The sequence below is a fragment of the Polyergus mexicanus genome, unplaced genomic scaffold, assembly GCF_030449975.1.
Source record: "Polyergus mexicanus isolate NDT 795.1 unplaced genomic scaffold, iyPolMexi1.0 SCAF_14, whole genome shotgun sequence".
NCBI lineage: Eukaryota > Metazoa > Arthropoda > Insecta > Hymenoptera > Formicidae > Polyergus > Polyergus mexicanus.
In genome coordinates, this window is record NW_027223334.1 from 7,020,908 (window position 1) to 7,045,504 (window position 24,597).

General features: G+C 44.8%; 1 protein-coding gene across 8 annotated transcripts in view; it reads right to left on the bottom strand.

Annotated features, from left to right (window-relative positions):
• The window catches only part of LOC138939480 (protein groucho), a 71,844-nt gene extending 49,407 nt beyond the window's left edge, over positions 1–22,437 (bottom strand). For 4 of the 8 annotated variants that reach the window (XM_070307315.1, XM_070307312.1, XM_070307314.1 and 1 more), the window contains exons 1-2: positions 21,226–22,437; positions 5,404–5,501 (exon numbers count right to left, since the gene is read on the bottom strand). In XM_070307315.1, coding sequence (XP_070163416.1) covers positions 5,404–5,501; positions 21,226–21,285 — 158 coding nt within the window. In that variant the 5' untranslated portion in view covers positions 21,286–22,437. Of the gene's footprint in view, positions 1–934; positions 1,585–5,403; positions 5,502–21,225 lie in introns of those variants that run through there. The other 4 variants (XM_070307318.1, XM_070307316.1, XM_070307320.1 and 1 more) reach the window with 3 other exon arrangements.
• Between the last annotated feature and the right edge of the window lie 2,160 nt (positions 22,438–24,597).

Consider the following 24,597-nt stretch of genomic DNA (forward strand, 5'->3'; position numbering starts at 1 on the left):
CTCGATTTTTCAATATCATCGTTTCCATAAATTAAAAAATAAATTGACATGCATATTGTTAATTTCGTTAATGCACATGTTGGATAATTTTCATTCTCTAAAAATGACGCGTTAAGGATATTAAGATTACAGAGTGATCAGAGTTAAATAAAATGTAATCGTATTAATGATGATTTCGAATGCTAATAAAATAGTAAAATTAATGCGCTCAACGATTATAATTATGAAATCATCAGTAATCATCAATGACGAATAATAGAAATAATCAAGGCAAAAATAATATGGTCAGTTTTAATTCTAAATATTTATATGATTAATTTTGTTAATGCACATGTTTGATAATTTTCATTCTCTAAAAATGACGCGTTAAAGATGTTAAGATTACAGAGTGATCAGAGTTAAATAAAATGTAATCGTATTAATGATGATTTCGAATGCTAATAAAATAGTAAAATTAATGCGCTCAACGATTATAATTATGAAATCATCAGTAATCATCAATGACGAATAATAGAAATAATCAAGGCAAAAATAATATGGTCAGTTTTAATTCTAAATATTTATATGATTAATTTTGTTAATGCACATGTTTGATAATTTTCATTCTCTAAAAATGACGCGTTAAAGATGTTAAGATTACAGAGTGATCAGAGTTAAATAAAATGTAATCGTATTAATGATGATTTCGAATGCTAATAAAATAGTAAAATTAATGCGCTCAACGATTATAATTATGAAATCATCAGTAATCATCAATGACGAATAATAGAAATAATCAAGGCAAAGATAATATGGTCAGTTATAATTCTAAATATTTATACATGAGCTATAAATCATTAATAAAAAAAAAAACCCCGATTTTTCAATACTATTGTTTCCATAAACTAAAAATTATATTGACAATTTTAAATGTTTAATAATAAATTCTACTGACCGACCGATGCACCGCCCTTGCATGTCTCACTTCTTTCCGCATCTGGTCATCGCGAGATCCTTTCCGTTTCCGGTTGCTCCCTTCGCTTCAAATTGAGACGAGACAGTCTATCAATTTGTCCACTCGTGCATAATCACTATTCTCATAATCACTATTTCACTCGTAGTCCAAAATCCGCCATATGCAATGACGCGATAAAATTATTTCCATGCCGATTATAAACATGAAAGAACATATAATCGCGTATTAATAAATGGACGGAGACGATTTTCCGTGATTCTAATCGACATTCCCGATACTCACGACATCCACTTTATACACGGGATAAACTTGTGATGGATAAAAAAAGGCGAGAAATACGGAAAGAATATTTCAATCTCGCACGATAATGCAATACGACGGTTACTGTAACGGTTACGGAAAATTTAGGCAGGTTGAGTAGTAGTAGATGGGGAGGGGGGAACGCGTCGTCGAATATCCGTTCCAGGAAAAGGAGCGAGCGCGTCTCTTCCAAGAAATAAACCGTACGCGAAGAATCCTGCGCGAGATAAATTAAACTAGCTCGAGCGATGCTCTTTTGCGATCTCGATTTATGAAATTGTGAATATAACTCTGAAAAAAGGATTACATTTGAAAACAATATTAAAGAATATTAAAGCAGAAACGTGTGGAACGCGACGCGCTTATATTTTCAACGCAATATTATTATATACGACAGCGAGTAAATTATTTCAGCGCCTAAAAATATGTTAAATAATGTATTCATCGATCGTTGTATCGTATTATAAAGTCGATATATCAAAACTACAAATTACTCTCGATTCGGATATTTCGAATATTCGTTCGGATGCGAAATTCATTTTCGATAGATAAAAGATGCGTGGGAAAAATCTTGTCGTTTGCGAGTATATATATATATATCGAAAGATGCCTTAATCACGATTACACGGGTTAATATATTACACTCGGATAATCGCCTGTTATTCGATACAAGACCCCCCCCCCCCCCCCCCGACACTCGTTCGTACGCGGATCTCACTTTCGACGGATAAAAAGACGCGAGAAACACGGAGCGCGACCGTAATTCGTCTTGAGACTCGCGCTTGTGTGAAGAGACTGACACGATTACGGAAAATTTAGGCTGGACGGGTAGGCGAGGAGAGGGGAGGACCGCGTCGCCGAACGTCTCGGTACAGAAGCGTTCAAAAAACATTTGGTCGTAAACATTCAGATATAAACAAAGAAGCGCGGCTCGAGAGAAAGAGAGAGAGAGAGAGCTTATATTACAAAATCTCGATCAATTTTCATGGCGAAACGATAATACAACGAGAATAATCGTTGAATAGAATGTGTAAGATTCGAGGAGGAATATATCTGAAAAGCAGCTCACACACCACATATGAACATTCCTAATAAAATATTCTTATTTAAGAGAAAAAAAAAATGTGTTCGGTTAGTCGACAGTTAGTCGACTAATTTTACACGTCAGGTTTAATAATATTCATGGTTGTAAAATTGACCAATCACGGTCATTCGATTCTTGATTGGTGATTGGTTAGTTTTAAAACTATGGATGTTACTGAAATCCAATTAAGGGTGACGTGTCAACGTTAATCAATGTCTCTGAAATGCCGCGAGAAACCACGAGTACCAACAGCTAAATGAGAAATTTTACAATTGGTGAAGCTTCGCGTCGCGTTTTTCACACGTTTCGTATTTCAATATACTTAAATATTCTTTTAAAATATATGATTCTTCTTCAATTATATGTATAATTTCGCCAGAAAATAATCGCGAGATTGCAAAAGTATCGCTCGAGCTTCGTTATCTTATCCTTGTTCGTATCGCGAAGGTTTTTTGGCGCACGATTTTTTTCTCGCAAAAAACTCGCTCGCTCCTGTTCTTGGAAGAGATATTCGACGACATTCCCCTCCCCTCCCCCCACCTATCCGTCCAGTCTAAATTTTCCGTAACGCTCTTCACACAAGCGCGATTATCGAGACGTATTATTTGTTGCTATTTTGTTGCTCTAAAAAATAACAAAAATATTTTAAAAAAAGTATATTATTTAATTAATACCACTATATACTCAGTCTCGCCGCGCCGTACCATTCACTTGCGCGAAGTAAAAGTAAATAAAAAAATGTATTGCTCGCATGTATTTGGTACTAAAATAATCTGTGGACGATGTACTATCGAAATATATAAGAAACTGAATTTGTTGCTCGTCTTAAAGTATTAAAAATCGATACTTTGTCGCCGCGAACCCTATACGACGCGCTCTTATATTATATAAATTAACTAAAAGAATTTGTTGCTCTCATGTTTTTGGTACTAAAATAATCTGTGGACAATATACTATCGAAATATATAAGAAACTGAATTTGTTGCTCGTCTTAAAGTATTAAAAATCGATACTTTGTCGCCGCGGACCCTATACAACGCGCTCTTATATTATATCGATTTTTAATACTTTAAGTCGAGCAACAAATTCAGTTTCTCATATATTTCGACAGTATATTGTCCACAGATTATTTTAGTACCAAATACATGCGAACGATACATTTTTTTATTTACTTTTACTTCGCGCAAGTGAATGGTACGGCGCGGCGAGACTGAGTATATAGTGGTATTAATTAAATTATATACTTTTTTAAAAATATTTTTATGTTATTTTAGAGCAACAAAATAGCAACAAATTCTAGTGTATTTTATTTTTTGATTCGAGCATTCTATATATTTTTTTCACTATGGGGGGGGGCTGGCTTAATGTCAAGCTAGCACCCCCCACTTTGAATGTAAATTCCTGCTAAACGGTTTGAGCAACAAAATTCGGACTACGGCAACTAATTAGCACATAATTAGCACTAAATTATTTGATGTATTTTATTTAATTTGGCGTTGGTGGGGGGGGCTAACTTAATATGGGTGCATAAAAGCTTCAGGGACAAAAAAAAGGAATAAAGATAGTTTTTACCGATTTCTGAAAATATCATAATAATGTCAAAAAAATTCCTGTAAAATTTCTCCTTAAAAAAAAAAAAAAAAAAAAAACCAGAAGCCACGTAATACCGGTGATGCGAGGTCGTTCAAAATCGAGGAAGACGATAGAATGCATAATTCCAATGCGGCGTTTAATATTCGTGAAAGCCGAATCAAAGTGCGCTAGATGCGACGCAATCTCATCTATAAGGCGATAAATTAGCACGGTATAACGATCGTGTTCGCAAGCGACAGCTCTCGTTACGCAAGCGGCGATACTCGCACAGTCGGAAAGTCAATTAATTATTTCGGATCGACGCCGTGCCAACGATTTACGGGACGATTTATCGGGAATCGCGTTGCGCGCTTAAACCCGCCGCGATTATTACACGCGACCGAAGTAGGCTCCGCGTGTCACGCAGTCGGACACGGTTTTTTTTATCTTTCCCTGATTAATATCTCTATCCGTGAAATTTATAAATATTGTTCTCATAGCGGTGTATATAGAATTTATTCCAATTTAGACAGATTATCGATATCGCTAATCGAATCATTTTTCTTTTCATATTTCAGGCACTTTGCACATCATCTTTGCAATCTTCAATAAATTGAGAGTCAATTCTTTTTCTACGACTCTATCAATGGTTAGAAGCGTAGATTCAACGATCGAAGAAATTATAATTATAGAAAGAGAAATTATAATTGCCAAGGAGCTTTTGCCAAATCTATCAAAGAGAGCGATGTATTTTATGAGGAAACCATCGCGCTCCGCGATTGCGGACACGTGCATGCTTGGACAGCAGACAGGCGCGCTATCCAAACGCGGCCCTTCTCCAGACCGTGCGCGCATACTTCGACGTACACACAGTTTCCGGTCGGACAAACAATTATCTACCTACGTCCGTCGTCCGTACGTCAGTCCGTGCGTTTCGCGTGCGCGCCTACGCGGTATTTGCACGCACGCCTAATGGATACGGCCCTGCGGTGTCTACGGGCGCGAACCCGTTTGCTCCGTTCGACAAACTACTAATCGCCGAGCAGAATTTACATCGCGCTCAATCGTTCGTCGAAAAATGTGTAGTTTCGCCGAGGAAACAGGAATTCGGTGAATTTTGCTAAAAGTGAAACCGGCATAAATTGTAGGATAAGTCGCGTCAATATCTCCATTTCCTCATAAATATTACAATTGTTATTTCAATAAATTAATCAGAATAAAATATATCGTCGCGCAATCTAGAAGAACAAAAAATTGTGCAAAAAATTTACGTCGGAAAAGTGATTTCAGATAACGGAGATGTACGTTTATTATAATCATATTGATTAATCATTAAGATTAAATAGTTTGTAGTAAATTAGCTCTATCTCCTTTTATTCTTATTAAATAAAATATTCTTATTAAATGAAATTAAAACATCACGTACATCTCCGATTGATCGCAATTTACAAAGTTTGTGGATATTAAAAAAAAAAAAAAAAAAGGAGAATACCTATGATATTGAGCCTGCAAGAAATTGAACTCCTCCTTGATACGATCGCAGGATTCGCCGACAGAAAATTTGAACGGCTGCCCAGGCTGCGGTGGACCCTGCGACACAAAAACATCATTAAATGTATCAATGCATCTCAATCCCTTAACCCTGTCAAAGCCCGTAATACTCCAAGATTTATTCGAAAGACTTTGGCGTCTCGTATACTCGCACATAATTCGAAATCGATATATAAGATTGGAAAAAAAAAAAAATGTTGCCGCTTAGACGTATCACGAGAAAAAGACAGCGTCACATCCCATAAAGAAATTAATGCTTTCACATTTTTCCTCTCTTTTTTTTTTTTAATCTCAACATAATACATTTTTCTTCGTTTTTATTATGTCCACTATTTCTATCCTTGTACAAACGGAATTTATGTGATGTTTGCAGGCTTTCGTCAGATCATAACTTTGATTTTCCAATCTTTCAATATCTTTCGGATCGTACAGAAATTTTAGTACATATTATATAAAAAAAAAAAAGTATACATAGTTGTATTTTTTATACACCGCATTATTTAGAAAACACAAATATAACGATAAATAGGAGATAACATAAAACTTGTTTGTAATAGCTCAATGGTTTTTTATCGACTGAAAGGCAAAAACCTTTAACACCGTGTTATTATGCAATCGAATCAACGATCCCGCTATTATTTCCGTTTGAGTTCAGAGATTGAATCTGCGCTCAATTACCTGAATAAAAACAACTTTAGTAATGATTTAAAAGCGGCATATTGTGCCACAGACATTATTCTTTAATTCTTATATAATATTTTTATATGTATATCCTTATACATACGCGTTTTACTATCCTCATATACACTTGTATCACTTCGATAATCGTTATAGCTTACATAGGTTTGTTCACGTTATAAAAAGAAATTTAAATAAATTTTAATATATAAAATTTAAATGTTTTAATTTTTCTTTAATAAATAATAAAAAAGAATTATGTATAATAAAAAACAATGTGTGCTTACCATGTCTATTAAAAAGTATATGTTTGAAAGTTAATTATTTATATCTATCTCAATTATAAAATATTGTACAATATTGCAAGGTGCGCTGTCTCTTTTCGTCGCAGGGTATACCGTAGTAAATGCCGACTGACTTTGGTAGCTGCTGTATCAGCGCCCACGAGCGTAAAAGCCACATTATTACCGGTGCTACCCACCTCCGTATACCTGTTAGTAATAACGTTACGAGCGTGTTATCGATCGTTTTGCACGTCGTGCCCCGCAAAACGGATACGCCACTATGGCCTCGTAAAAGCCGGAATAGCTCTCGCTCTCCCTCTCCCTTTCTCCCATTTCCCCGTCCGATCGTTCTCTCCCGCCTCGGACGATCTAGATTCCACGGCGGTCAAAGAATGCCGGAATCGCGGTGTTTCGTGCAGGAACTCGCTAACGATTCGCCGACGATCGCGACCGCGTAATGAAAATCGTGCCAAAACTCGTGAAATAAAAATCAACTCCCGGACGCATTATCGCGCTAATGACTTGTCAGTGATGACATCAGCCAGTCCTCACAGTCGCGATACAGCTCCAACATAATAAATATAAATGTCCAACTAACCGATATCCCTGTCTTTTTACACGTATAAATCTCTCATATTATATTTTGTATTTGTAAAAAAAAAAAAATAATAATAATTTATTATATTATCTTATGAGAAAGATATTTGTAATTTCTGTAATATCTTTTTTACCTCCTGCTTGTATATTTTATTAAAAAGCAAAGCAAATTGTTTGAGAGGAATGATACGACGTAAACTCGTACGCGTAACCGTATCTTAACGTGCAGTAGCCCTTTTAGAGAAGGCCTTGTAGCTACTTGTATATGTATAGTCACCGCAACGTGTTTCGTTAATTTCCACGGCTTCGAGTCGGGCTTCTCTCCCGTGTGCATTATCGCACACGAATGTTCAAATTAGGCCGAGGATTTGCGCGGCAGCCGCGCAATATCTTTAAACGGCTCAAACCCAAGGTGGGCGAAGCCGTAGCAGACAACAACACTATACGCATCTCGCATTTATTCGCGCCAACGTACGAGCGCGCACGCGTATACCATACATGCTCTCCGCGAGCGACTTTTTTAAGCGCAACATCGCAAAAGTATGGTAGAAATTCTCTCTCATCTATCGAATGTTAAAGAACGGAAGAGCGAAGTTAACGCGAATTGGCGAAATTAGCTAATCGCAGCTAAATCGCTGATCCAATTTGTATGCGACAAGTCACGACGGTCAATCCAATTAATTTATCAGCTTTCGCTGCCGCGGAACGAAGCGTCAGACCACAACGCTCCGCTTGACATTTTCAGCGGTGAAGCTCCTCGATAGATCGATATGGTAAGAATGCGGGCTCCATCGGAATATTAAGAATCGTGAAATAGATTTTTTTCAATCGCATTCAATTGCATTCATAATTGTTATAAATTGTTACGCTTCGCGACGTGGCAAATTAATTATGTAATATAAAAACATGAACATATGGGAAAAAAATATCTTTAATATTATTATATACATAAATGCCAAAAGCACGACAATATCTTGTCGACGGTGAGAGAAAAAAAAAAAGGGAAAAGATATTTTTCCCTCTGACAAGATTGTTTGCGAAACACATTTATCGCTTTTACATTTTAATCGAATGAGCGACCGATGGCCTTTCCGCGTGAACGAGAGACGGTAAAGCAACACCGTCGGGGCGTGCGACGCGGTTTAATAGCGCGCTCGTCGAAAAGCGAAGCGCGCGAATTATGTCGTTTCGACGAATAATGAGAGAACGTAGTAGCCGTCGCGCACGTCAATCAGTGTCCTTTACGTGTCGCGGCCGATTTAATTATCCGATTGATCCGCCTCCTCTCGCGCATCATCATTCCCGTTCCTCTCTTCCCACTCGCCGCGCTTTTTTTTTTTTTTTTTATTTTCCGCGCGATCGAGAGCCGGCGCGCGCGTTATCGTCCCGACAAGAGCGTGAAAACGATAGCCAGGGTCCCGGATAACGACGAACAAGAATTGGCATTAAAGCGCAACGATCGCGCTTTTATTGCTTTTCGAGTCTCGCGCGACATTTAATACATCGAGGGCCGGCGGCATGATACCGGATTGCCGTTTCGCAATATATTATCGCGAACGGGAGCTCAATGGAGCGAGGAGGCCGCTCAATGGACGTTCGTTAAAGCCGACGACGGGCGACGTCGCCGTTTACGGACAACGCTGCCCCTGCGGCCGATGACAGAGAGAGAGAGAGAGAGAGAGAGAGAGAGAGAGAGGGGGAGGGGGGAGGGAGGGGGGGGACGAGACGATCCGACCACGCTAAACAGCAACTAGACGCAATCGGTTGCGTTTGCAGCCACTCAAGTACGCTTAAGTGGCGCGTATCGCCGCGTCTAATTACGTTACCTCCATCGATCGCGCCGTCCGTCATCCACTAGATGCCTGATTATCGGCACGTATTATCGGACAGGTTAACTGCTCTCTACGGTGTCCCCGCTTGCGAGATCAAATCCGTAACCAAACACCAGGCACGCGCGCGCTCGAGTGCCAAGAACATTTGCTCATCTCGAGGTACGCTAAACGGACTTGCATTAATACGTCTAATGCAATATTGAAATGCTACTCGATTAATCAGACGTATGTCTATTCGAGATATTCTCCAAGGGAAATGTTCAAAATTCGCTCTTTTTTTGTGCGTGTTTCCTATTTATAATCTATAATATTAAAAATCTCTAAATACTCACATATTTCAATTTACATACCAACTTGTTTTATTTAAAAAAATTATAAAACTATCGAAAGCTATTATCGAAAATATATCGCAATTTTTTCCAAAAAGAGAATAATGAAATTCATTTCGATTAGTTACTTTTACAATATAACATTCGAGAGAAGCAGCCATTCGTATCACCGGCAGCATCCGATATACCGTCCTAATCAAAGAGATGGTGGTTCTGAGAAGTTGCGGTGGCTCCGGGTGTACTCGTCCGCTTTACTTAGAGACTCTCGTGAGAAACTCGCTAAGCCATGGCGGGATTACGCGAAAGGACGACGCAAATACAGGGAGAACGGACGGGACGGGACGGGACGGGAAGAGGTTCGAGAGGGTCGGCGGTTTTCGTCGTACCGCAAAACCACCGACTCGTGGCGCGGATTCCAAAACCACCCGGCGACCAGAACCGACCGCGTTCGCCCTATAAGCGTACCTCTCTCTACCACCTTCCGTTATTCCGTGAGAGAGCCACTGGTCGCGAAATATCGTCGAAATATAGCGCGCGGGCAGAGATATTGAAATATCCTTCCATTTCGTAAACGGTTTAAGTAGCGTAATCTAAATTTCCTGACAATATCCGATATCGCGCGCAAGATAATCACAACCGCAATCGACGATATAACGTGAGCTCTGAGTTTAATGTAATCTTTACAAATTTTCGCAACAAATTGGCCGAAAAACGATCCGGAAATCGATGCGCCGGATATACGTACAAACCAATTGCCGAGCGAGCGAGCGAGCGAGCGAGCGACCTCGACAAACACGAGCACGATCGAATACTGAAATTATGCAACGCGATAACAATTCCTGTAATATCGCCAGACAATACGCCTCAAGATTTGCATGAGGTGCGGAGTGAGAATACACGAATCCGAGGGGAGGGGAGGGGGGTGGGGGGGAAGAGGGCAACGGACGTACGAGCGGTTGTATCTTATTGATCATTATGATTATTCCCCGTAGCAGACTGCGAATTCACCCCGAGACTGCGGGGCACGACCGCTATTTGCATAAGCAATGCATTTTGATTCGTAGACCCACATTGTACTCGGCACACGGGGAATGACATAAATAATGCATAGAATAATGATAACGCGCGCGACGCGACGCGACGCGACTCGGCTCGGCTCGGCTCGGCTTGGCTCGGCACATGGCGCGCGAAAACGAGTCTATCGCGAAACGAGACGATTTTCGCGCACGTAATTCTTCGGTATGTTGAAATTGCGGTACGCCGCCGTGCCATGACGCATGCATTCGTTCTACTCTCGTTAACCATTACCGGCGCGCGCTATATAACCCGTTATGTGATTGGCGCGATCTTCTCGTACTCACGCGTCGCGGTAAATCTCACCGTTTGTACGCCGTTCTACTTGAAAAAATGCGAATAAAAATTTCTAAAACGTATATAAACAAGAGAGAAAATATCTTTAACGTATCAAAAATGCGAATAAAGGAAATCTCTCGCAGATCTCGAGAAGGTGCGAGCATTTCTACCGTTGTAAATTGAGACTCGCGCATAACACTCGCTGAACCGTCTACTTAAATTTACGAGAAGCACGGGGAATATAGAGTTAGCGTATATACAGAGCGTGGTTAATAAAAGCATCGCGACGCAAGACGCTATTTTATGAGAAGAGGTTGGTAATCTGTGCCAACAATGTATCTATTATATAATACGTTCTTTTACACGCGTCGATTTAACCCGTCGCGTAGTCCGCGATGACGCCAAGCGAGCCGCGAACACCTGACGCGAATATACACGCGACGATTCTCTGTCCCGACATAGGCAGGCACTCGTGCAGATCGTTCGATAAGAGGCGACCGCGGTAGTTTAACCCGCCGAGCAATTAAGGCGATACGATCGGCGCTCTCGCGAAATAACGTCACACCGACACGGCGTTGGCTGGATACGTGAGTAAGTGCCATCCTACCCTCTCTCTCGTCCCTCTCTTTCTCTCACAAACGTTGATGTATTTACACTCGTATGCTTTGCATGGTGTTTCGCGTGCGCACGATGCGACAACCACGACGACAACGATGACAACCAGCTGCGCGCGCCAGAGATCGTCGCATGAGATCGGGGAACTTAACTTAATAACACGCGGATACTGACGTTTATACACTCGGTTTTACCGTTGGCGTTGGCAAATGTTGCCACGACTGCTCTCTTCTATCGAAACTGACGTCCTCTTTTTAAAACACGATCGCGCGAAAAATCGTTTTACGCGTTTCGACGAAAGAAAGAAATAGAAAGTGTGCGGATAAAAAAGAAATCGGCGAAATCGGTGATCGCATCTACGCGTGAATTCGTCATCACGGTAATAAAGTATGCAGCGGTAGTAATCCACAATTGTCGCGGACAGAAATCAAAAGGTTAAGGACCCCCGTTGTATTTTGCGGATATTATATCGGGCACGCCATAAAAAGAAATGTTAGACGCGACAGGCCGGAGGTGAAACACGAGATAACAGAGCAACGGAGAGAACCGGGAACGTGGAAAAAAAAGAGCATACGAAAAAGAAAAAAGGAGGAATAAAGATTATAAGCGAACAGAAGCCGCGGGCAAACAAAGGGCCCGAGAGCTATGATTCGGCCGTTCCGAGTAGACCGGGTAATTACTAGTTTCTCTCCCCTCGGGGAGAGAACGAGAGAGAACTTTTTCCTCCGCGCTTCCCATCCTCCACTGGCTCTCGACCTCGTTGAAGGCGAGAGAAAGAGAGAGAGAGAGAGAGAGAGGGGGGGGGGAGAATGAGAGACAAGACTCTCGGGCGAAAGAAGAAAAACTACGATGGTAGATAAAAACGCCACGAGAAAATTCTGTCGGACTGCGCGAATGAGCCGCGCGTGGTACTTTAACGACACAAAGGGAGCTCAAATATCGGCCAACTGTCGTGGCCCGCTGCTGCTGTCGCCTCTCTCAACTCCTGTTGAGAACAACCGTTCGCTCTCCTCGTCTCCCTTTCATCGTCTGGTACGCTCGGTTGCCGGTAGAAACGTGAGCAGGAGAAGAAGAAAGGAAAGGGAAAGGGGACTTGGACAAAAGCGACGGCGCTACAAAAGCTCCGGCGATAATAGGAAGCACGGCGGGAGCCACCCTGGCAGTTCGGCCACCTAATCTGTTACAGTCATAAACCCCGTTCTCGCCCTCCTCTCCTCCTACCCCCATGCCTGCCGTTCACGGTGCCCGCCCTTTTACGAGCTGCTTTCCCCGACAACGACTCACCACCCTTACGTAAAACGCTCGTCATTTTTTTCTCTCTCTCTCTTTCTCTCTCGCTTTAGAAATTTTTTTGCAAATTGATTCTATCAGCGGGGCATTCATCCCGCATTGTCGACGAAATAGTCATCTTATAGATACGCGCGCGAATAAATCGAATTAACATCGAACTTTGCGTCGCAGCTTCTCTATGAATTTTTAATATTTAACGATAGTCAAACGATGCCCTCTCTCTCTCTCTCTCTCTCTCGATAGAGCATCGCGCCTCTCGTAATATCAACGGTCCTTGAGGGCGTCGCGCGATACTCGACGGGGAATCTGTAACACGAGGGTCGTCTCCCTCGGGACCGAGGGAAGAGATCGGGGGAATATGTTATAATTACCGCCAAACTGAACACCGTAGCAGGAGTCAGGCGAGAAAAGAGGGGAGGACGGGATCGTACCTACCTACCTATCTACCCTCTTTTGCTTTCGACACTCGCGACAATGCCACCCCCTTCCAATCTCCCGGGGCCCGATACTACCGGCTCTTTCCCCCTCTTTTTTACGACATCGCGCGCATCGCGGCGCAGCCAGTAACGTCAAAATGAAATTTCTAAGGACGAGGACGGCCGTCAACTCTCTTACCGCTCCCTTTTCACGATAATCTTGTTACCCACTCCGACAATCGAGGGTGGAGGGCGAGTGGCACCCCTTGTTGTTGTCCGCCACCCTCGTCCGCGACGAGGGAGTGCCGTACGTCGAAGCAATGAAATCCGAGCACGCGGCCACATCTCTCGAGAGCATCTAAATTGCGATTCTAATCGCCGCTCTTGCGAGCACCCTCCACCGTCCCCGTATCGTGGATCATAAATGCGCGATCACGCTGAGTCATAATGCGCGTCCACCCGAATTGAAAGTGACAATCGAGATGATTCTCGACGAAGAAAGAAAGGAACGTTCGTGGAAATACTCGCGATTAGGCGTAAGAGTATGAAATTAGTAGAGTAAAAAAAAAAGGCGAAAGAAAAGAACCGTGAGTAAAAAAAAAGACAACTTTGATAAATTTACACATTCTATGAAATTAGAAAAAAAAGGACGCAAGAAGAGAGCTACAAGACCATATGTCGTACAACCGTAAAAAGTAAATGATCTTTTGTCCGTACACGCAGCGATCACGGCGGGGCCACTCACGAGTCAACTGCATTCAATTCGATGCGCTCCGAAAGTTCCGTTTTCGCATTAATCGTTTTTCTATGCTCAGCCCAGCTCGGCGAAGAAAGAGAGGAAGAGAGAGAGAGAGAGAGAGAGGGGGGGGGGGGGAGAGAACTGCGGCCGCGGGACTCGTTGCTTTCCTCCGGCGATCGAATACAAGTCGAAAAATGAAACGAATGCGGAGCGATGGAACGGAGGGAGGGGAAAAGAATGTCTCCCTGATGTCTCCGGCTTGTCGAGCCATTATCGAAGCTATCTCTCGACGGTCGACTGTGAGAGTTTTTAAGAGCGCAGTCGACCTTTATCTGCGAACAAGCTATAGCTAATGTAGATCCCGACTGTGCGACTCAACTTTATCTCTCTTTTTTTTTTTTATGTCTATCGCTATACCCGCGGGCCGTCTTCGTAATACCTGGAATAGAATTTTATCATATACAGGAAACTGCTTCCCCTATTTTGTAGCCTCTCGTATTTCAAAGGAAGAAGTCAATCTCTTTACGAAAAGCAGAGAACAATTTTTTTACACGACGAAACTACTATGCATATCTATTGTAGTATCCTTTTCTTCAAAAAATATTGATGCTATATTGTCTGTATAAAATACAAGATATAAATAAAAAATACAAGAGATCGTAGCGTATCTGTGAGATGTACTAAACGGAGAAAGCGAATAACGGAGAGCGCGCGAGGACGACAGGAAAAAAAAAACGAAGCAAAAGACGAAAGGATGGTAGTCGCGGACGAGTTCGAGACGGTAGTATACGGTAGCCGGCGTGTATATCATTAACCTCATCCTCGTTTTTTGTCTCTCTCTCTCTCTCTCTCTCTTTCGCACGCGCACAGCCCCCAGTCGCCGTCCACCCCACCTTCGTGACAAGCATGGGTCTCAACGGGTCCGATGGAACAGGAATGTGCCATCTTGCTCTCTCACCCGCATCGCATCTCTCTCTCTCTCTCCTATTCGCGCGCGTATGTATTCACTCCCGCGCGCGCGCGCGCGTTCCCCTCGATATATCTTTCATCTCCGTCCATCCCGCGCGATACTCGCCCCGTCTCGCTTCCAGATGACTCCGACTCGGCGTAGCACAAACGAGTAATTAACTATCTCCGTGTGGGACACGTGTTCCCATCGTGTTCCCTCTCCTTCTTCTTCCGTTTGTCTCTCGCTCCCGCTTCGCCTCCTCTCTCTACTCAGTACGTCTCTCCCGCTACCTTTCACCTCGCTCTACCGACTCTCCGTGTTTGCACACACTCTCTTATGTTAATTCGGCTTAACGCCCAGAAGCCCTCGAGGGGACGAGACGAGCGTCTCGTTTCGTCTCGCCTGACCGAAAAATTACAGACCATCGCGAAGAGGGGGCTTACGACGACTGGGGTGGTCATGGACAATCTCGTGGAAAATAATAGGGATGTTCTCGTCCACTCGTGTGTTACGATACTGGGGAGACGACACGAGTAGAAATGTAAGGGTCGCTCGTGGGATATAAATGTTCCTAACGTTATTCGTTATACACTCGATGCGATTTGCGTTTTTTCATGAGAGCTTCGCGTTAACGTCCCCGATGCCGCTAATTTTCCGCATGAAACAGCTCTCGACGAATCTGACGATAGTTTGTCTTAATTATAAACTTCCAGAGTTGCAAACAATATTTAAAAATTCTACGATTTACTTCCCGTCAAGAAAATTTTTTTCCACTTGACAGTTTTTAATTTCCTCCAGATTTTTTACAACCGCAAACTTTCGCGATTTATCATTCGATGTGATTCGAATAGGAAAAGCGTTGTATGGGCAAGGATCGATAGATAGGTAGATAGACATATAGAGAAAGGTAGAGAGAGAGAGAGAGAGAGAGAGAGAGAGAGAGAGAGATGCTACCAACAAACTCGATTATTCCAACATAATCCACAGCGAGCGTCTAATGGCCGGCTAGTAATACCCGGTCGAAAATTTATCCATAGCATTCATCTTCCCATTAGCGGTGAATAATTCCGTTGGCGTTTACGTGTCAATTCCCCATTCGTCTGGACTGTAAGATGATTGGTCGCAGAGCAGAGGAGACGGTGTCGTTGCACGGTCGCGACCTCTTCCGCTCCCTCTTGCTCGCTCTTATATTCCCGCTCGTTGAAAAATCGAACCGGGACATCAAAAGACACACGATAATAGATAACATCGAATAACTGCAATAGCTATCGATAAAAACGCGTCAGTCTATAGGGTGTTCTTTCGCTAAACGCCCCATCTCTTAGCTGCGGAATCCTTGATTAATTCTCACAATCAATTTTTCCTCTGCAAAAATCGATATATAATGTCGAGGCGCTCATAGTTCTTTATTTATAAACAATTATAGAAACAAAGGTGAAATAATTTTTGAAAACTAAACTTTAGAGAAATAAATAAATAAAATTATATTTTTCGATTAATCTCAGATAGATTTCGCTTGTGCAAAATTTTAATTCGTGGCTTGATTATAGAGATATGTATCGTTAAAAACTAGAAAATTGCGATAAATGATGATAATCCGTCGATAATAATTAATAATTTCGTTGAGAAAAAAAAACAATTCAAAATTAGCCAAACACAATCGACAATTTGCATAAAATGCACTTAACGTAAGGGTCATTCTCTATTTACTTTATGTATAACAGTATTATTTAACGTACTGTCCATATGCGAACATAATCACAAGGCCATGATAAGAATAGGATATTACTATTATATTTAATATAGATTAGCGCATTAATGCTCGATTTAGTGGGTTTTGCAGTTCCTCCCTCCCCCGCCTCCGTTATTTAATCCTTCGATAAACAGTTTATCCAGTAAAAAAACCTAATCTTTTCACTCACTGATAGAGATAAAAGAAGGAGAAAGAAAGAAAGAAAGAGAGAAAAAAAGAGGCATGTGGTCACGAAATCTTGAACACGAGACACGCTCGTCGATATGCTGCACAGCGTAGAAACAGCGGGTGACGGAAAAAGGACGAGGCGGGAAGAGGGAAAAACACGACAAACTGCCAAGTCTAACGCCAATTAGTGCCATTCTCTCGTACGAATGGGTCCGAGAGATCCGAAGGGATCTCTCGACGAGGTTCTCTCGGACATTCCTTTCACCTCCTACTACCTGCGCCGAGAGCAAGCCGTATTTACCGCTTATACCGCTTATACAGAGTATCCGCAAAACCGCAACGGGCACTATTTCAAACATGGTTCCCGTGACAAATGTGACGTTGTCTTTTTTTTATTTTTTTTTTTTTTTTTTTAATCGAGAATCTTTTATGGCACTTTTAATTTCGAATAGGAAAACGTCACGATAATTAAGCGTGAAATTATATCCCCATACGAAGACAAGACCCAAGTAAATTTGAGCTCGAGTCAAAATGAGAAGAAGACAATCTGAATGTATTCAGAATAACGGAAGAAGGCTGCAGGAAGCTAAATTAGAAATAATCATACGACGGTCGGTCCTTTATTACTTTCAGCCGGCCTCTTGTTCGATCTTTCAATAGGCCAATTTGACCCTGAGAGTTTCGGGAAAAATCTTAGAAACTCGAGATCTCGGGTCTGACTGTTGTAATATATGAGGGAGATTATTTCAGCAGGCAAGAAAGAGAGATCCGTCAAATTGTACGTACGTATTCATTCGTTTCGCTTATGCATTTAGAATATTCTAGCGGCTGTAAAAATAGCCGGCGATCGAATAATTACATAGTCTAGCGAGATATTTAATCATCATGACGCGTATGCTTTTCCCTTCTTTTTTTCCAACGCGCATCAACGATTATTATTTATTACCTCATAAAGCGTGTCGCGTTGAGCAAAGAGACGGAGCGACACAGGATAAATCGTTCGTCGTATCGAGCGTGTTGATCGCGACGGGGGAGAGGAGAGAGGAGGGGGGGGGGGAGGAAAGACAGGCATCACGCCCGACCCATCATCGATTGCGTGTATCACGCGAAACCGCTTCCTACGCGGTCATCGCACATTAACGTGTAATTGTATCTAAAGGTAAATACAGACGCGATAAAATCGGTAAACGCCTCGCGCGTTACGCGTTAGCATCGGCAGATGTGCGGCTATTGCGCGATAAGACCGCCACAGGGAAAGAGAAAACGCAGGGTGAGGAAAGTGGAAATTAAAACCGTCGCTGCTCACGCACCGCTCGACGCGCGCGCACACACACACACACACACACACACATATACACACGTGTACAAACGCTCGCGTATATCCCGCCGCAGAGTTCCTCTATCCATTCGGCGGCGCGGCACCGTGTAATTACGTCGGGCGAGAGCACGAGATCGCGATCCGGCTTGGCCAGGAAACATATAATGGGAGTATAATGCGTGAAATTTACTGGCCGCATCGGCATAATGGACGACGACGCGACGCTCAAGATATCACCGTGATTCCATACTCCCGAGCGCTCCGCGCGCGCGTGCGCGCGCGCTCGCTCGACGCGCCGAAGCGTAGCGCCTCCTCCGCGTCAATTTAGATCTCGGATTTTAATACGAGCAATTACCTAGACGCGGGACGGTACAGGCCGGACCGGATTCTACCCGTCCCGTCCAGTCCTCGCCATCGAATATTCGTATCGCGTGGCGCATTTATCGCGCGCGGTCTCGGCCTGTAATTTCGCCGAGTCGAATTTCAACGTTGCATATATCACCGGATATCGCCGATATACGCGGTAATTCAAATTAAATTAACTCCGTCACGGTAGCGAGGAAGAGTCTGAATTGTTAACGAGATGCTATTTATAAATTTGCGCGCGTGACTCTTAGCGCTTTGGGAATTTTCGAGTATCTGGTCAACACGAGTAGCGCGATCGTTAGAAGAGCGGTACTAGAAGAGCTTCCTGTATTACGCGTCCTCTTTATAAGTGCCGTGAGAGATGCGATGTGCCCGCCGGCTTGTGCACAATCCGACATTAACATATCACTAATTAAGCAGCATATCGACGCGTCACGGCGTACGAGAATAAATTGGAAAAAAAAGAAGGAAGAAAAATAAGACGCGAAGGTGTCTACGACCGGTTTACGCGTCGACGGGCTGACGAGCGCGCACAAGCGAGTTTTTTCAGCTGCGCGCATTCAGACGCATTTGAACAGCGTGTCGGAGCAAACAGACCGATTAAAAGTATCAATATTTACCGAATCGGGGGTCCTGCGCAAACGTGCGCCGTACAATTTACAGGAGGTAGTAAACCTGACGCGACGGCGAGGTCCGGTCTAATGCGCGCGTGTGTACGCGTGTAACGCCCTTCCCACCCGCCCGTTGACATTCGCAGCAACGTGTACCCTACTAACTAACGTCAGCGCTTCGCACCGTTGTTCGTTCATCGGTCCTTTCCCGCTGGCTACGGATCACCCGCTCGTCATCCCATTTCCTATACTTACTCTTTAGCCCTGTAATATTACACGAGATACATGAAAATATTTTGAAAATAGATGCAACTTTTCAAGATGTAAATAGAGAAAATGTCCATTAAATATACATGTAAAAAAGAAGACGCGAAAATTCCAAAAATCATTTTAATATGTCACGCGCAAAGGAGAACAACTGCGGATGATCGCGAGTGATATTTATATACATTTAACAAAAAGCATAATTTCACATCAGTGCCATAGTTTTGAATAAGACAATTTTAAAATGTATACATTGAGAAATGAACGTAAAGAAAAATATGTACCGTGTGTCTTATATATTACGGGACACCCCGTATACGTGACAGACCGTAGGCCGATCTTTTCAGGGGACTTTTCCATCTTTGTATTCACCTTTCACGCGCCACCAAGCTACCTGGCCACATCCGGTATAAACGGCTATAATTATTATTGTTATTAGGGGTTGAGCCTTTCTTTGGGCTCTCGTTATGTTACATCGTTGAACCTGTTCTTGGGGGCTAACGACATCGAATAAAAGGACGTTTGACTTTTGCTGTCGCACGTCATAGCGATTATCGTTCGCAATAACCGATTTCTTTTTCTACGGGTCACGTTTCGCGAGCGTTCGTAACTCGGTACGATGAGCGCGCTAATTGCGAAAAAATTGTTTGTCCATCTGTGGCATCTGTGGCTACGCCGAGTGTCATCGTTACGGCTTAAAAAAAGGCGTTAATATCCTGTGTAACGGTCGAGCGAGAAAGAGAACCGAGAAACGGCGAACGTGACGGGACTGCGCAACGACGACGAAGTCGCCATTATCTCCATCGGGTTATTAAACGCAGACGCGAACGCCGCGAGTCTGAACCGGACCGCGGCGCGGACAGCTTCGCTCGCGCGATTCACGGATCAACGACTCCGACGTACCGTGGCGAAACGCTTCTCGCACGGCCGCGAGGCTAATGTCGGACGATGGCGAATGCGATTGTTCCGCGCGATCGTTCGTATCGACGAACCTTGAAGCGCGTCGGAGAGCCCACGCGTGTGCGTACATTGGCGCGAATTCGATATATCTTTACGATACTTTAACACGATCTATCTATCGGTAGCTCGATATATCGCGACACGTGCAACCGCGATGCACGTGGGCCGCGTTATCGCAGACGCGGCGACACAATTTTCTCCGCGCGCATCGTTGAAATTTTAGCGCGCGAAATCCGATATACGCGAGCGTTTCCGCTGATCGGAATCGCGGAATAAGCGCGAGTTCCTCGGCGGACCGAAACTCGAGAAGTTTCGCCCGGAGTCGACGACGGATCGTATTACGAGGTGCAAATCGCCTGGTCGGAGTAACGGGAGAACAATCGAGCGCGTGAGACCGCGCATCGGGAGAAAAGAAATCCTGTTGTCTAAGCGAGCGTCGTCGCAAAAAGTAAAAAAAAAAAAAAAAAACTCGATAATTTATGAAAATCAGAACAGTCTGAATCAGAAACGCGGCGCGCGATCAAGGACGAGGTTAAACAGGGTTAACAACGATGTAAATTACGAACGTATATCAGATCGTCGCGCGCGGCCTCGCCGCGCCGGTCTGCGCCGGCGCAGTGTGTCGCGACGCGGCGGTACATCAAGTATGCAACGTGCTGTAAAATAGACCGGAGGTTCGTAGAGGTCTCGAAAAAAAAGAGAGAGAGAGAGAGAGAAGAAGAATGCCGCGCGATCGAAGCGGCCATTTCGCGGAGCGAGCGAAAGAGCGTTCGACGAGTTCGAAGCTACTATACATGTATCGACGTCGAGCGATATCGCGATATCGCGACGTCGCGTAAACTTTTCAACTCTGGTAAAATCGAAGCGAGCAATTCGTTCGCGTGCAAGATACGATCGCGAATCGCTCCCCGTGAAATATTCGCCTCGTCATCGATACGTTATCAGTCACATTCGGTGGAGAGGTGGAGAGAGAGAGAGAGAGAGAGAGAGAGAGAGAGAGAGAGAGAGAGAGAGAGAGAGAGAGAGAGAGAGAGAGCGCATTTAGAGATAGCACACACATTGTGTAACATAATTTATACGGTCTGAGAATTTACGTCGATTAAATTCGATAGCTATTTAATGGTCACGCGCATACGCAACCGCGGTTACGTAGTTTATCCGCTGAATGCCATTGTTGATACCGGGGAATAAATAAACAGGCTATTATTATTGTTATTGATAATGGAGCAATCGTTACTCACCGGATGCCTGGCAGCGGCGGCGGCCACGGCGGCTGCGTTGATTCCGGCGCTAGGATACATCCTTCCTGCGTGATTTCCCGCTTTAGCGAGTTCACGGAAACAACTTTTATATATACGTATATATATCACGCACAAAACACACACACACAGACACACACACACGCTACGGCGAGATGCGCTCAATTTTTAAAGCGCGCCGAGAAGCATCATGTGTCACGCGATACGCTATTCCCCGACGAGTGCGTATAACTCTTCTCCAACAATAACAATAACAAACAACACAACAGCAACAAGCGATAACGGAAAAGAAAGGACGATGATGAGCGGAAATAATGGGATTATATACGCGGGAATGCGGCCGCTACGAGGCGAATCGGTACTCTCGGCGATGACGCGTCGTCCCGCGACGTGCGTTCCGGCGCGACGCGATCGTGAACGTGATCCGCAACACCCAGTTTCCTCGCCGAAAATCCATCGGCGATGTCCAATCCATTCGTCACTACCGTCCCATCTCGGTCGCTCGAACGTGCGCAGCTATCTTGACGCGCGGATGATCGACGGCGGTCTCCCGGGTCGCGCCGGGTTAGACGCGGGTGGCCGTTACGTTCATTCGGGGAGTCACGCGCGACGCGCACGAGCGACGGGACGTGGGGCAACGATCTCGTCGACGGCCGTCGCGTCTCTTTGTGTCCACGAGCGACGACGCGGCGTGCCCTTTTTTTTCGGTCGGTAAGGCAGGAAAAAATTGCGACCGCCGACGCCGACGCCGCCGCCGTCGCGCGTTGTCGTACCTCTCGACGAGCCGGAAAAACACCGGCCGAGATTATTTTCTACCGCCTCCCCCCGCCGCCACGACGGACGAGAGAGAGCACACGTTCCTACGGTTTATTACGAGATCTATATTTACTTCAAACTCGTAGCTTCGTCTCGATGGCGTCGCGAGCAACACACGGATTACGTCTCACACTGGCAAACACTGTACACGCTTCTCCGTTGTTTACTCAAAGCTCGAGACGGCGCACGAGCGCGCGCGCCACGGTTTCCAAGTCACTCCGAAAACGCGACGCTCGTTCAAGAGCGTCCTTTTCTTAGGCGTAAAAAAAAGAACTAGATCTCGATCTCACTGGCAAGAGTCTTGGAACGGTAACGCGAGAAATTTGACGAGCCTCGCGAAACGCACGTACAAAAACGACACGAACCAACCTGTCGCGATAACGGCTACGAAGCGACTGGTGGACAAACCGATAGAGGGGAGAGATCGCGCGATCCCCTCCACTTCACCGGTTCCCCCTCCTTCTTTCCTACTCCTCTCCTCGTCATCCTTTGCCCCTCGTCGCTCTCGGCCCCGCTACTCTCTACGTTTAAAGCCGCCAAGCATCCCCCTCGAATGTCTCTCGTCTCCTCCACGCTCGTATTAACCGGCGCGATAGCTCCTTCGCAATTAAGTCGCGTTACGTAAGGATCTTGAAAAGGCGAGCACGAAAATCACGGCTCGTTAAAACGTTGCTCTACGTGTTCCTCTTACCAAATCTATATCTCTCTTTCTTTCACTCTCTCTCTCTCTCTCTTCCTTCTCTCGCTCGCGTTATTTCTCTCTCTCTTTCACTCGTCACCACTATTGTTGCGTACGCTCGATGCGTTTTATCGAGCCTCGCAACGAGATACGTCCGTCATGATTTTCGATCGTCTACGCACGTCTTTACGATCGTCTTTACGCGTCGCTCGCTCACCCGCGATGAATGGCAATTCCGGCAAAATGGAAATTATATCGTCGTTAAGCGGCCGCCTAGCGTCCCGATTTTATCGTTTCGCTGACCGACATTTCGCGCGGCGGTACTTTGACTTTACAACGACGTTGCGAAACGCAACGTCGTGCTCCCGATTTGTCCTTTTCGCGAGTGTGCACATAAAAAGTGACTCGACGCTTTTCTCTCTCGCTCATCGCCAGTTTATCGACGTTGATTACCGGCCGTTTTTTTCCATTACGCCGGAGGCATTATCGCCTCGATACCGACAGTGACGACAGCGTCCAACAGCAAAATTGCGTGCAAATAATATTTGCGCTCGATCGTCTTTGGAATCTGAACAATTTGGCATATCAATCTCGAGAGAGAGAGAGAGAGAGAGAGCTCGCCGTTATTATTCGCGCTGGTACGAGTACTTTCTTCGTGTTCCGACTCTGGTTAAAATTTTTGCGAGTCTCGAGCGAAGAAACCCTGATCCATCGGATACCGAAAAGTTTTCGGTCGTTGACGAATACGACGGACGTATATATAAAAAGAAGGATGGACTGTGAAAGAGAGAGAGAGGAAGAGAGGAAGATGAGGCGCTGCATGCCGAGCATACGCGTCGGTATTAGTCGTTCCTCCGGGTTCGCTACGGCGTGTGCAAACAAATCGAAAGTTTTTCGCAAAATGGCCGTCACCGGGCTGACACGGATGTCCGCGTAAACTCCCTCTCCCCCCCGCCCCTTTCCGCCTCGCTTTTCCCCGTGCCTCGTTTCCCCGCTTGTCGACCGACTGCCTCTCTCGCCACTCGTGATTTCCCTCACTTCCCATACTACCACAAATATGGCGCCTCCACCCGTTTTCCCAACCCCTATACAACGTAGCTGCATAAAGCGACGGAGCGAGAGATAGAGAGAGAGAGAGAGAGAGGGGAGAGAAGGATACACGTACGGCGATATACACACGAGCGCGTATCCATATGCGCGTGTGTACGTACGTATGCAAGTGTATAGCGAGTGCCATCCTGTACGCGCGATTGTGTGTGCTAAGGGGGTGCCCCTATGTGAATATCGCGCGGCACACAGTCCCAAGCAGTTTCCTACTTGATTGCCGCTATCGTCCGCTCGCCTCGTATAAAGGCGCTTACTCCACGCGGACCGCGCCGTGCACCTCGACCAATCCACGCTGCTCCCGCCGACACTTGGCCAATCGCGGTGCGTCTGGCGCGCCGATCGACTCGGCGACGGCAAAGAGTCGAATGAAAACGCGACCTCGGCCAATGGCGCGGTGACTTTTTCAGTTGACGCGCGTACGTTGCATCCGCGCGGATCGCTCGCTCGCTCGCTCGCTCGCTTGCCCCCGAGCCTCACGAGAACGTACCTATACTGAATAAAGGTGCTACGCGAAGCCGCAGCGAAACATGAAAAATAGGGGGCCACACGAGGAAAAACACGGACCCGAGGGAGAACGAGGAGGAGGTTGAGGGCGCTGTAGGATGGATCCTACGAACCGAGACACCGAAGGCTGGGTGCAGTCCGGGGTTGCGTGGGATGAGTCAGGAAAGGAGGCCGGGAGGACGACTAGAGTATAGAGGCCGAGGATGAGAATGGTAAAGTAACATAACGAAACGTCGATCCCATTATCT